The sequence below is a fragment of the Mustela putorius genome, unplaced genomic scaffold (assembly GCF_011764305.1).
Source record: "Mustela putorius furo isolate JIRA1106 unplaced genomic scaffold, ASM1176430v1.1 tig00000695_pilon_pilon_pilon, whole genome shotgun sequence".
Taxonomy (NCBI): Eukaryota; Metazoa; Chordata; class Mammalia; order Carnivora; family Mustelidae; genus Mustela; species Mustela putorius.
The window spans coordinates 1694309-1707171 of NW_025421447.1; the positions used below are offsets into that span (position 1 = coordinate 1694309).

The 12863-nt window shown below is 42.8% G+C and overlaps 1 protein-coding gene across 1 annotated transcript; it reads left to right on the forward strand.

The window, feature by feature from the left end:
- The first annotated feature begins 952 nt into the window (after positions 1-952).
- Positions 953-5415, forward strand: RPTN (repetin). The gene is made up of 2 exons (XM_004776666.2): positions 953-1090; positions 1791-5415. The coding sequence occupies exons 1-2, from the start codon at positions 953-955 to the stop codon at positions 4674-4676; spliced, it is 3024 nt and encodes a 1007-aa protein (XP_004776723.1). The 3' UTR covers positions 4677-5415.
- Positions 5416-12863: the final 7448 nt, after the last annotated feature.

Sequence of the window (12863 nt, forward strand, 5' to 3'; positions counted from 1 at the left end):
TCCCATAGTGTAGTATTGACCTTTCATGCAAGTAAGGCAAGACCGAAAAGTTTAAAGCTCATTGGGACCCAGGCCCTAAACCACAGGGTCACAGTAACACTAATGTCTCATTATAGTGAAATGCCCTAAGGAACTTATCATGTCCCATACAATTCATTGTGCCATGCATCCTTATAGGCATCACTGTATGCTTTTGGAAGTCCAGTGTGTTTTGCAGTTAGGGTTTCTTGGAGGCTTATAAACCCAGTAATCAGAATTTTTACAGCACAGGAAGAAAAATCATTGAGATCCAGATCCCAAAAGACCTTAGTTTTCCAACATGGCCAGTGTGAATCTAGCTGATTATATACACTTCCTCTCATCTGTGCAGTTAATTTGGCTTGCTATTTTTATCAGTAATAGTTTTTATATTAATTGGTTCTACTTTATAAGCATGCCCCAAATGACCATCCATGCCAGAAGTACATGCTGGAATTTGACATCCCAGAAAGTTTGCTTGGACCATGGCAAGCCTCTAGCCTTCTTCCCCACTTGAGCAAGGCCTATTCAGTTGGTGAAAACTATACTGACTTCTGTGGGCCTCCTGACCTTCCTTCCTTTTTGTTCTAATAAAAGAGTTTCAATTAAGCAAGTTCCACCTGGCGTAGGGGATGGGGCATGTAAACCACCTGCCATATGTTCTTTGTTTCTCAGGAAGTTGTCACTTTTCCAGTCAGAGACACATAGTTTGTGTCCATCTCCCATCTCCCACTGTAGTAAATATTTGGAGCCTGAATGTGGGTCAAAGGGAGTGAGGGGTATGGCTAAGAAGGGGCTCTATCATTTCTTAAACTTCTTTCCCTGACCAAAGGCTAGTGACCAAAATGCTATCTGGAAATGCTATCTCCTGGTCTTCATCCTAAGCACAGGAAAAATCTTCTTTCTTCTTTTAGGTTTATCAATTTTTGTTAAAATGGCTCAGCTCCTGAACAGCATACTCACTGTGATCAAGGTGTTCCAGAAATATGCCAAAGAGAATGGGAAATGTACCTTGCTTTGCAAGAAAGAGTTGAAGCAGCTGCTCTTGGCTGAGTTTGGAGATATCCTCCAGGTAAGATGCATAGACTTTGGCCCCATGAAGTCAAGTGTGAATGACTCTGACACCTGCATCCAGGGCTTGATGTTTTTCATTTGATCTGGTCATGCTCCATCCACCCTATAGGTAAAGATTTTCAGGAAGCTCCTCAGTATTTCTCTCCCAGCAGACACACATACTCACAGACATGCACACACACACACACACACACACACACACACACCCCTTCTTACAGCTGGGCATGACATAAGGGAGCACAACTTCAAACCAGAAATAATTTCTCAGAAGAAATTCTAGATTTGTATCTTGATTTCTGTCCACACATTTTCTCATTCACTCACTCATTCATTCAGTAAAGAGTGATTGAACACCTGTTCCATTCCAGCACCATCCCAGCACTGGGAATGCAAACATGAATAAAACCAGCTTCTCCTTCCTCTAGGATCTCACAGTGTAGTTGGAAAGTAGGTTAAAAAAATAATTACAATATAACATGTGATGGGATGGAATAATCATGCCCACATTGGTCCAGCAAGAGATGCAGTTCTGAGGACAATCTGATCAAAGACTAGAACCAAGCCCAAGCCATTTCAGATTAATGGTTTCCAACCAAGGAAGGCTCATACAAGAGTGAAGAGGTTGGGGCATAGACACTGGCACACACTGTATCCACAGGAGAATAGCTGATTTTGCTCTTTGTTTTATCTTCTCACAGAGACCAAATGACCCAGACACAGTGGAAACCATCCTGAGCCTCTTGGATAAAGACAGAAATGGACATGTTGATTTTCATGAGTATCTCTTGTTGGTGTTCCAATTGGCTCAAGCTTGCTATCATAAACTGGATAGTAAGTCATGTGGAGATAGAATCTCCCAGCAAGAAGTGGAGCAGGAGGGAACACAAGACCATAGGTTTCCAGAAAATACAAGCAGGCAACACAGGCAGAGGCATGATGGAGAAAAGCAGGTCTCCCACTGCCCTCAGTCTGAGAGACAAAACCAGGATGCCCACCAGGATCAGTCAGAGAGACAGGATAGGGATTCCCATTATGGGCAGTCTGAGAGACAGGATAGGGACTCCCACTGTGGTCAGTCTGAGAGACAGGATAGGAACTCCCACTATGGTCAGACTGAGAGACAGGATAGGGACTCCCACTATGGTCAGACTGAGAGACAAAATAGGGACTCCCACTATGATCAGTCAGAGAGACAGGATAGGGACTCCTGCTATGCTCAGTCTGAGAGACAGGATAGGGACTCCTGCAATAGTCAGTCTGAGAGACAGGATAGGGACTCCCACTATGGTCAAAGATGGAGACATAAATCTAGCAGTAGCCAGCCTAAAAGACAAGGATATATTTTTGCCTTAAGTCAGTATGACAAACAAGTTCACAATTCTCGTTATGGCCAGAAAAACCAACAGCAATCAGGCTCTTATCATGGACAGTCTCAGAGGATGGATCAGGAATCAGGCTATGGTCAGAGAGATAGACAAGAATTGTACTTTCAATATGGCCAGACAGACAGACAAGACCAGCATTCTCACTATGGCCAGAGAGACAGACAAGGCCAGAGTTCCCACTATGGTCAGTCAGAGAGACAAGGCCAGAGTTCTCACTATGGTCAGACAGACAGACAAGGCCAGGGTTCTCACTATGGCCAGGAAGACAGACAAAGCCAGAGTTCTCACTATTTCCAGAGAGACAGACAAGGCCAGAGTTCCCACTATGGTCAGTCAGACAGACAAGGCCAGAGTTCTCACTATGGCCAGATAGACAGACAAGGCCAGAGTTCTCACTATGGCCAGGAAGACAGACAAGGCCAGAGTTCCCACAATGGTCAGTCAAACAGACAAGGCCAGAGTTCTCACTATGGCCAGGTAGACAGACAAGGCCAGAGTTTTCAGTGTAGCCAGACAGACAGACAAGGCCAGATTTTCCAGTATGGCCAGAGGGACAGACAAGCCCCAGGTTCTCAGTGTAGCCAGACAGACAGACAAGGCCAGAATTTCCATTATGGCCAGGCAGACAGACAAGGCCAGAGTTCTCACTATGGCCAGAGAGACAGACAAGGCCAGAGTTCTCACTATGGCCAGACAGACCGACAAGGCCAGAGTTCTCAGTGTAGTCAGACAGACAGACAAGGCCAGAGTTTCCAGAATGGCCAGAGAGACAGATATGCCCTAGGTTCTCAGTGTAGCCAGAGAGACAGACCAGGCCAGAGTTCTCACTATGACCAGACAGATGGACAAGGCCAGAGCTCTCACTATGGCCAAACAGACAGACAAGACCAGAGTTCCCACTATGGTCAGACAGACAGACAAGGCCAGAATTCTCCCTATGGTCAGACAGAGAGACAAGGCCTAGGTTCTCAATGCAGTCAGATAGATAGACAAGGTCAGAGTTCCCACTATGGTCAGACAGACAGACAAGGCCAGAGTTGCCGTTATGGCCAGACAGAGAGACAAGACCTCAGCTCTCACTATGGTCAGGTGGACAGACAAGACCAAGGTTATCATTATAACCAGTCAGATAGACAAGGCCTGAGCTCTTGTTATGGCTGGACAGACAGACAAGGCCAGGGTTATCATTATGGTCAGACAGACAGACAAAGCCTGAGCTCTCACTATGGTCAGTCAGCAATTGGGGTAACAGGGCAAAATAGTTACCTCCAAGGCAGTGAGGGAGCAACCAGAGACTCTTACGTTGAGCAATCAGGAAGGTCAGGGAGACTAAGTCAAAAGACTCAAGGACAGGAAGTAATTCAAAATCAAGGGCAGAGATTCCAGTCTAGGGAAGGCCAACAGAACAGCCATCGGGCATGGGAGCCTGAGGAGGATAGCCAACATGACCAACACAAACTCATAGCAGAAATCCAGCAAGAAAAATCACACAATTACAAAGGTGGTGACTGGCAGTCAATTAGTGGCAAGCAGGACCACAGACAGTCCCAGGCCAGGCAAAGTCATGGAGAGGGGCAGAGCCAGCAGGCAGAGGAAGAGCAGGGCCAACAAACCTGGGGCAGACATGGTTGTGAGAGTCAAGAAACTCCATGGGAAACACAGGCCAGGCAAACCCATGAAGAAAAACAAAACCATCAGAGACAGGACAGGCAAACCCTTCATGATGAGCAGACCCATAAGAGATGGGACAGGCAGACCCATGAAGATGAGCAGACCCATCAGCGACAAGACAGGCAAACCTATGAAGATGAGCAGACCTGCCAGCGACAAAAGAGGCAAACCCATGAAGATGAACAGACCCGTCAGCGACGAGACAGGCAAACCCATGAAGAGAGTCAAAACTGTCAACAACAATGGGATAGGCAAACCCTTGAGAAGGAAGAAAGATATCAAGGATCCCAGGATCAACAATCTTATGAGAACCAGCAAAGATGTGCTAATAGAGAAAAATTCCACATGAATGAAAATAGCCAGAAGCAAGGTTCCCAGGGAAGACACAGTAACCTGACCTTCCATCCCACCCAGACTGGTGGGAGGCCCCCAAGGAGAGAACAAGGTAGAAGTCACCCTACCAAAGCAGCTCCTACTCCCAATCCCCTCTATGACTATGTACAAGAGCAGAAAAGGAATCAGCACTAGGCTATGCACACACCAGAGCTAAAGCAACTTGAAACCAAAGAAGAAATCCAAGTTTATCCTTACTTCTGTTTAAGAGATTGAAAATGTTTGTCTTCCTTCCCTCTTCTATCTACTTGAAAGGATGCTTTTGAGAACTAGTATTCACTTTTAGGGCATTTCTATTCTAGGTTGTTCTAGTTGGGTTAAATCTGAGTGGTAAGTTGGGTGATACAATCAGATCCCAATTTTTAATACTTTGGGGATTTAAATCATTTCCTGGTTTTCCATCTGTGTAGGTGGGACATGGTTGGATCACTGAAAGGTAGAAACTTCTCCCAATAATTCAGAAACAGGAAAAGTATTCTGAAGATGCATATTACAGCCTGCGGACAGGACAGGTAGCCTTGGGCTCCTATGGACAAAATACCAGGAATTGCAAACCTCATAGCCTACATTAAAATGAAACATGATGAGAGGCTTCTAGGAAAGTCCTCCCTGAAGTTCACAATACCTTCCATGCCCAGGCTCCTACCCTTCACCAGAGGCACTATCCCCTGAGCTGCTATCACTACAGCTGACTGGACAGGTTCCAGCTTCATATGTATCCAGTTTCTGATCATATAAAACACAGAGAAAGAATATGTCATCTGCCTGCAGATTCCAACAAGCCAAAACTGTCCATCCATAGCTCCTGAAAACCCCTCAAAGAAAATCTATGGAATTGTATTAAAATACCCAATAAATGATTGGTGAGCAATGATCTCAGTGACTCTTTTCCTTTTTCATGGTAGGGACATGCTATCCTATCTTCACCTGGGTGAAGTTTTCCAAAAAATAAGGCCTCATTTCTTGACTTCTAAGTTGCTTCTGTTCTTTGAGTTCCTGAGCACTGAAGAAGGAAAAGAAGGAGAAGAAGAAAGAGGAGAAGAAGGAGAAGAATGGAAGAGAAAGGAGAAGGAAGAGGAAGAAGAGGAATTAATATGAAACAAATAACAGAAGGTCAAAAGGAATTTATCTAAATATTTTCAGCTCCTTCCACCACAGAGGAGTTAACATTGACCTTTGCCCTCATTCACTTCCACGTTCCATGGTCATTAAGCCTTGCCAACTTTACATTCTTCAAACCTCTTGGATCTCTTCCCACTTCTCCATTTCTACTGCCTTGAATTTCCCTCCTCTTCAGTGGCTACCAGTGACTTTAAGATGAAGTTCACACTCCTTAGCATGACACCTAGGCCCTTCACCATCTGACCCAGATGACCCCCAGCTTAGTCCCATGAAAGATCCCTCCCAGGAGCACCAAATGCTCCAGCCATACCAAGGGCTTAGCCTTTTTTAAGTTTATCATGGTCTTTCATTAACTCATATCTTTGAATATACCATTCCATAGCCTAGAGTACTTCCCCTTGCTTCTGCCAGGTAAAAAACCTGGGTATCCTCTGTGTCTGTGTCCCAACTAAAACATCACATCTTCTGGGCAGCCTTCCTGGACACTCCAAGCACTCCTTCCTTTATATTCCCACTCATTTCTCTTATAACATTTGTCACACACTACTGTGATTATCACCCTTACCAAGCTGGGAATAAGACTGTATCTTACTCAACTATGTACTCCTCAGCATTTAGTGCAGCCCCCAGTGTCCAGGGGCACTCATGATTATTTGCTGAATAAGTGGGCAGATGGAGAAAATTAGTCTGGCTTCAGGAAAAATTCAGCTAAACAAATACATAGTAATATTTACATAAAAGCAGACAAAAGAGGCTAAACTTGACCCTTATTCAGCCAAGGATGAAGTTGAATGAAACAATAATCTTTTTGATATTTTAAGCAATAGAACATTTAATGTCTAGAATTATAAGAGTTGAATTATTAGAAATCAGGAAGTGAAGCCTGAACTATTGAGGTCAAGACATCTATAGAACTGTAACCCAGCAATCAGAAAGCTGGAATCCAGAAGCTGATGGCATTGCTCCCAAATCTGCCTGTCAAAAACCATATTCCACAACCCTGTTTACCAAAAGAAATAGCAAGAATCACAGTATCTTCCAAATATTATGTAAACACATCTAATTGGAAAAACATAATTCATATCCAGAACCCTAGCTACAAAAGAGTCTAAGAAATATAGAAAGAGATAAGAATGGGTGTTAAGGGCCATTGGATTCACCATAGGAAGGATATATAGACTCATAACAGCCCCTCCTTTCCTCAAGATTACAATCGAGTAAGAAATATGTATACAGCACATAACCATTAAATAAAGCAAGATGTCATAACTACAAGAAAATTGCTGTCATTATAGCAATAGCCACAGTAGCCAAACTATAGAAAGAGCTAAGTTGACAACTGATGGATGAATAGATAAAGAAGATGCGGAATACACATCCAATGGAATACTATTCAGTCACCAAAAAATTTAAATCTTGCCATTTGCAACGATATGGATAGAACTAGAGGGTATTTCGCTAAGTGAAATAAGTCAATCAAAGAAAGACAATTATCCTATGATTTCACTCATATGTAGAATTTAAGAAACAAATCAGAGGAGCATAGGGGAAGGGAGAAAAAAATAAAGCAAGATGAAATCAGAGAGGGAAATAAACCATAAGAGATTCTTAATCATAGTAAACAAATAGGGTTGCTGGAAGGGAGGGGAGTTGAGGGATGGGGTAACTGGGTGATGGACATTAAGGAGGGCATGGAACGTAAGAAGCATTGGGTGTTACATAAGACTGATGAATCACTGCACTCTATCTCTGAAACTAATAATATGCTATAAATTAACTAAATGAGCTTAAGTTTAAAAAAAAAAAAGAGGGAAAAAAGAAAATTAAAAAAAAAAAGAAAGAAAGAAAATCACTGTCATAACACCAAGAAGGGAGTAAGTAACTGTGTGGAAGGACTGAGATAAGCTTACACAGAGGAAAGCATCAAAGCTAGGGTCATGATCCTGGCTGGGGGAGTGGGCATGAGACGGGTCATGGCTTGTCCTGGGCCTTAAGCTCGATGGGGATGTCCCATATGTTCGCTGCTGTTTAAATGGCATGATTGTTCAGGAGTAAGGTGGGTCTTCTTCACAAATGTTCTCTGTAATTTAGACACTCCCCAGAGAGCTAAACTAGATGGTGGAAAATAAACCCAAAGCTGAGACATCTCAAAATCTATAAGCTGTTAAGAGTTCTTGGGGGCTTTCAGTGGGTCAGCTGAGCATGGGAAGCATGGGAGGAATTTAGGCATTCTAGGCAGGGGGACAGCATGAGTGCTGCATGGTAAAGGAAGTTCCAAGGGAATACTAAAGAAAGCTGGAAGGACAAATAAAGTCAGATCACGGAGGACTTCAAAACCCACCATGAAGAGTTTGGAATATTTTCTGTTAATAGTAGGATCCACAAAAGTTTTCTGAGCAGAAAATGAGAGGAACAGAAGAGATGTTTGTGATAAAAAGAAATGCTACTGTAAGGGTAACTCCCCATCACAGGTACAACATAAGCACAGACTGAGGGGCTATCCAGGCTCTAAGGCCAAAAGACCAGAAAGGGGTCTACCCTAAAAGGGTGTGAAAGCATGGAGAAAAGATGTCCTACTGCACTGCACTGCTCTTCAGGGGGCAAAAAAGCAGCTCTCTGTATCTAAACCAGAGATCAACCAACCAAATGCCCTCAACTGGAATAACCAAACAGCAGATCACCCCTTTAAGCACTGTTTCTACTCTCAGACTCTGAGACAATCATACACACCATGAATTTAATTCACAATAGGTCATCCAAATCGACCCACACCAGAAAGATACCATTCCCTTTATAGAAGACATCTTTCCCCATGGGACTAACTCCTCAGCCACCTTCTCTTTTGATAAGGTTATCTTGTCCAGTCCTATAGCTCCAAATATCACAACTATTTCTAAGACTCTCAAGTCTTCATCTCCAGCCCTACCTCTTTCCTAAATCCCAGACTCCTATATTCAATCATCTCCTGGTGCTTCCACTGGGACATCAAATAGCATCTCTTTAGCATTCCCAAACAGGAGTCTTAACTTAACTTGTTTCTCCCTCAATTTTCCCCAGTTCAGTAAGTTGGTAGGACCTTCCACATTTCTCAAGGGAAAGGACAGGAGAGACATTTTTTATTGTAATCATTCTCTCCCCCAAATCAAATTCATCAGCAGTCCCTTTATTTTTACCTCAAAATACAATGTAGCCCTGATCCCACCATTCTTGTCATCTCCCATTTCATCAACCCTCTCTCCACTGTCTTTCTCCTAGAACCCAGCAACAGTTTCCTGATGGAACTCCTTAACCCTCTGTGAAATGGAAGCTGCATCAGATCACTCCCCGGGGTAAAAGGCTCAGTGGTTTCTCACCACGCAAAATAAAATCCAGCATTCTCCCAGAACCTTCCTAGTATGGGGCCCTGGCACATGCCCTCATACACCACTCCACTCTGCACTCACTGTTTTCCAACCATGCTGGCCTTCCTCTGGTGATTCCAGCAGGACAAGCTGGTTCCTACCTCAAAGCCTCTGAACCAGCTATTGCTTTGGCTTGGAAGAGTCCTCTCCCCAGCTTTGTGTGACTGGCTCCTTATTTCATTCAAGTCTCAGCTAAAGAGTAACCTCCCAGGAGAAGCTTTCTTGACACTTAGTCTACAGAAGTAGTCCCAGTCACTCCCAATCACATCCCTTTCTTTCTCTTGTTGTTCCCAACATTTTTCACATCGGTTGTGTTGGTTTTATGCTACCTGTTTTTGTCTTTTTCTCCCTACTGGAACTTGATACCCATAAGGACACAGATTTTGTTTGTCTTGTTTGCTACTGTACCCTCTGCATCAAAAAGAGTATGCATTTAAGGTGCAAGCCCAATGACTGTGTCCACTGAACACTCCAAAAGGGCTTTGGTATCGGGTTTCAGTCTACATTTCCAGCTTGGTTTTTCCCACTATACCCCAACATGCCACCTAGATTCCAGCCTAACTGGACAACTGTCCAACCTCCACACCTCTGCTTTTACCATTTCTTCCACTGGAGCCCTCTCCTAAACTTCACCTGGCAAAATCCTATCTATTCTATTAATTAGCAGCATCTCTCAAACCTGTACCAGTACATAATTTATTATACTGCACTGAAATGATTCCACATCCATCTGTTTCCTACACCAAGCTGCAAGATCCTAGCAAGCAGATCCTGCATCTTATTCAGTTGTATCTTTGCCACCAAACATAGGGACTGACCAATTGTATGTAAAGGAACTGAGATTTAGGGGCAACCAAGTGGTGCAGTCAGTTAAGTGTCTGACTCTTAATTTCAGCTCAGAGTCATGAGACCAAGCCCTGCAGATCAGGCTCCATGCTCAGCACAAAGTCTGCTTAAGACTTTCTTTCCCTCTCCCTCTGCCTTCCCCATCACCACCTCCCTCTCTCTCTTTCTAAAATTAATAAATAAATCTTTAAAAAAGAGACACTGAGATTTAGAATAAAAAGACCTGTATTTGAGACCTAGCTCTACCAGTTACTGTTTTACAATTTTAGAAAACTTAGAAAAACTTTATCTCTTTAATCTCAGTTCTCTCATCTATAAAATAGGATTAAAAATTCCAATCATTGGTTAAAAGTAAATTGAGATGACCTACATAAAGTAGTTAATAATTGATATCTTCTTACTTATTTAGTTAGTGTTTATCATCTTCTCCCCTTTGGCATTATTTTTAATAGAAGCTCAACAAATGTTTGCCATATTATTGAAAAGCCCAGCTTATGTTCCAGCTCCTCCAAGAAGCCTTCCTTGATCCCCCTTCTTCTAAACAATAGTAACAACCTCTTTGTCTTCAAGCAGCATCTTTGGAAAGCTTCTGTGATCATCATCACCCTCTACATTATTGTAGGTATCGGTGAACATTCTCGTTCCCTGACTATATTAGAAATTCCTTCAGAAAAAGGTCCGCTCATTATTCTTTACATCATTGTTAGCACCCAGAACATTCAGAATAAGTATTTGGTGGGTTCTCGTTGAATCAAATTCAACTGAATAGACTCTCCATTACATCAGGCTCTTTCCGTCCATGCCTGGCACCACCACTCTGTCCCCTTTGTTCTATTCTACCATTAGTGTGCTTTCATCCCTCCCACTTTCCCTCACAACCCAGGACCAGCATTTCTCTCTCTCAGACTTTCTGTGCCTCCCTGCTCAAGCCCCATTTATTATTTTCTTATTTTTTTATTGAAATATAGTTGAAATACAGTTGTTATATTAGTTTCAGGTATACAACATAGCGATTTGACAATTTTATCCCTTACACAATGCTTACCACATCTGTCATCATCTGTCACTAAACATTATTACAATAGTACTGACAATATTCCCTAGGCTAAACTTTTTATCTCTGTGACTTATTTATTGTATAACTGGAAGCTTCTACTTCTTCACCCCCTTCAGCCATTTTGCCAACCCACACCCACCTCCCCCGCACAGCCCCATTGAAACAAAACTCCTGAGGGGTGTGTAATCTCCCTTCAACACCAACACTTTCCATGACTTGCAGGATCCCAGACCGTGGCCATTCTATTTTCTTACTCTTCACTCTATTATCCCCCTTCTTTTCCGTTGCAATCCAAACACAACAATTCCTATCCCCCAGCTCCTCAAAAGGCCAGTTCCAAACTCACCTTCTGTAATCCTCCCTCCCTCCGTGCTCTGTTGACTTGCATATACTCAGGCTCCCTTGTGTGCACCCTGCTTTCTGACGGAAGCATACACAAATGCTCTTCTGTTGCTTCAGGTATGTCATTTGTCCTTTCCACAGAAGCTATGAGGCCATTAAGAAGCTGATGAGTCTCCTGCTCCTTTGAAAACCCAGCACAATAGATTTGCAGCCACTGGTGTCGGTTAACTTACTGGGAGACCTACTCAAGCAGCTGGAGCCTAATTAGAATTGAACATTTATTGAGTACCCACTGTCAAAATACATTTTGCATACAAGCAATTTGCATTCTTGAGAGCAAAAGACACTAGGAACAACTATTAAATAGATAGCAACAGTCTAAGAAAGAAAGCACGTTGAACTGGGAGAAAGAAAATTTGAGTTCTAGTCCTCGTACTGCCGCTAATGCCACATATGACTGGTGCTTTTTGTCCCCATACTGTACGCCAGTGTTCTCCGCCTTAAAATGAGGACTTGGCACAATACCATTTACAATGTAGATTTCCTTAAAGTTGTACTGCTCTGATTTTATAGCTAAATGTCTAGGTGAATGAACCTGGCTGATTAAGGACAGTAAATATTCCAGAGGCTAAAAAACACCTTGACACCAAACTGGAAAAAATAACACATGGGGTTCTAGTGCCACCTACTGATCACTGGATTCCCCGTGTCTTGAGATGTCTAGAAAAAATACGACTGTTGAGAAGGGAACAAGTCATAGTATGGCGCTGTCTACCCAGTAAACTAGTAAGACTTTTGTCAAATGAACTCATCAGTTTCTACTACAGCAGCAATGTCCCTAACTATGCAGAGTATACACATTGTGTAATATGCAATGGAGTGAAGAACAGCAGTTTGGGAGTCCAAAAGAAGTGAATTCCAATCTTGCCCCAACCACTTGAGTTCCTGTGTGACTTGAGCCTCAGTTTCTTCATTTTAAAATTCCGATAATAGGATCTTCTTCATAGGGTGACTAAAAGGACCTGTGGAGTGCCTGGCATAGTGCCTGGCATGTTCTAGGCACTAGAGAACTATGGAAACATAACCATGCTCTAAAAGAGCTTGCAATCAGTCAGAAGCAGAGGCAAGTGCTAAGCTAAGCATATGAATAATAATGATTCTATGTACATTTCTGATCACCTCATACACACCAAGAGCTATAACAGAATGTGGTATGTAATAAGAAAGAAAGCACCATGGAGATGCAAAGGAGTGGATCACATGTGGGTGGGGCATGATAAATGTCTTCAAGGTAGAGGTAACCTCTGCCCTGGACTTTAGTGAATGGTTAGGATTGAAACAGGGAGATGGATTTATTCAATCAATATTGTATTCCTGTTTAAAATCTCACTTCAAATTTCATCTCCATAAAGCCACCCCTTACACTTACTTTAGTCATATGCCTTCCATATCACCTGTATGCACCTACTCTTCTCATTACACTATTGTGGCATTCTAATTTACTCTGCTTAATTTAAAGTTCATAATCTGCAAGCCTGGTTTTCACGCTGTCTT

Bases quoted from the DNA above. Each gene is read 5' to 3' on its own strand.
- RPTN (XM_004776666.2), top strand. From the start codon at position 953: ATGGCTCAGCTCCTGAACAGCATACTCACTGTGATCAAGGTGTTCCAG. The intron at 1,091-1,790 runs GTAAGATGCATA...ATCTTCTCACAG, and splicing joins AGTTTGGAGATATCCTCCAG to AGACCAAATGACCCAGACAC.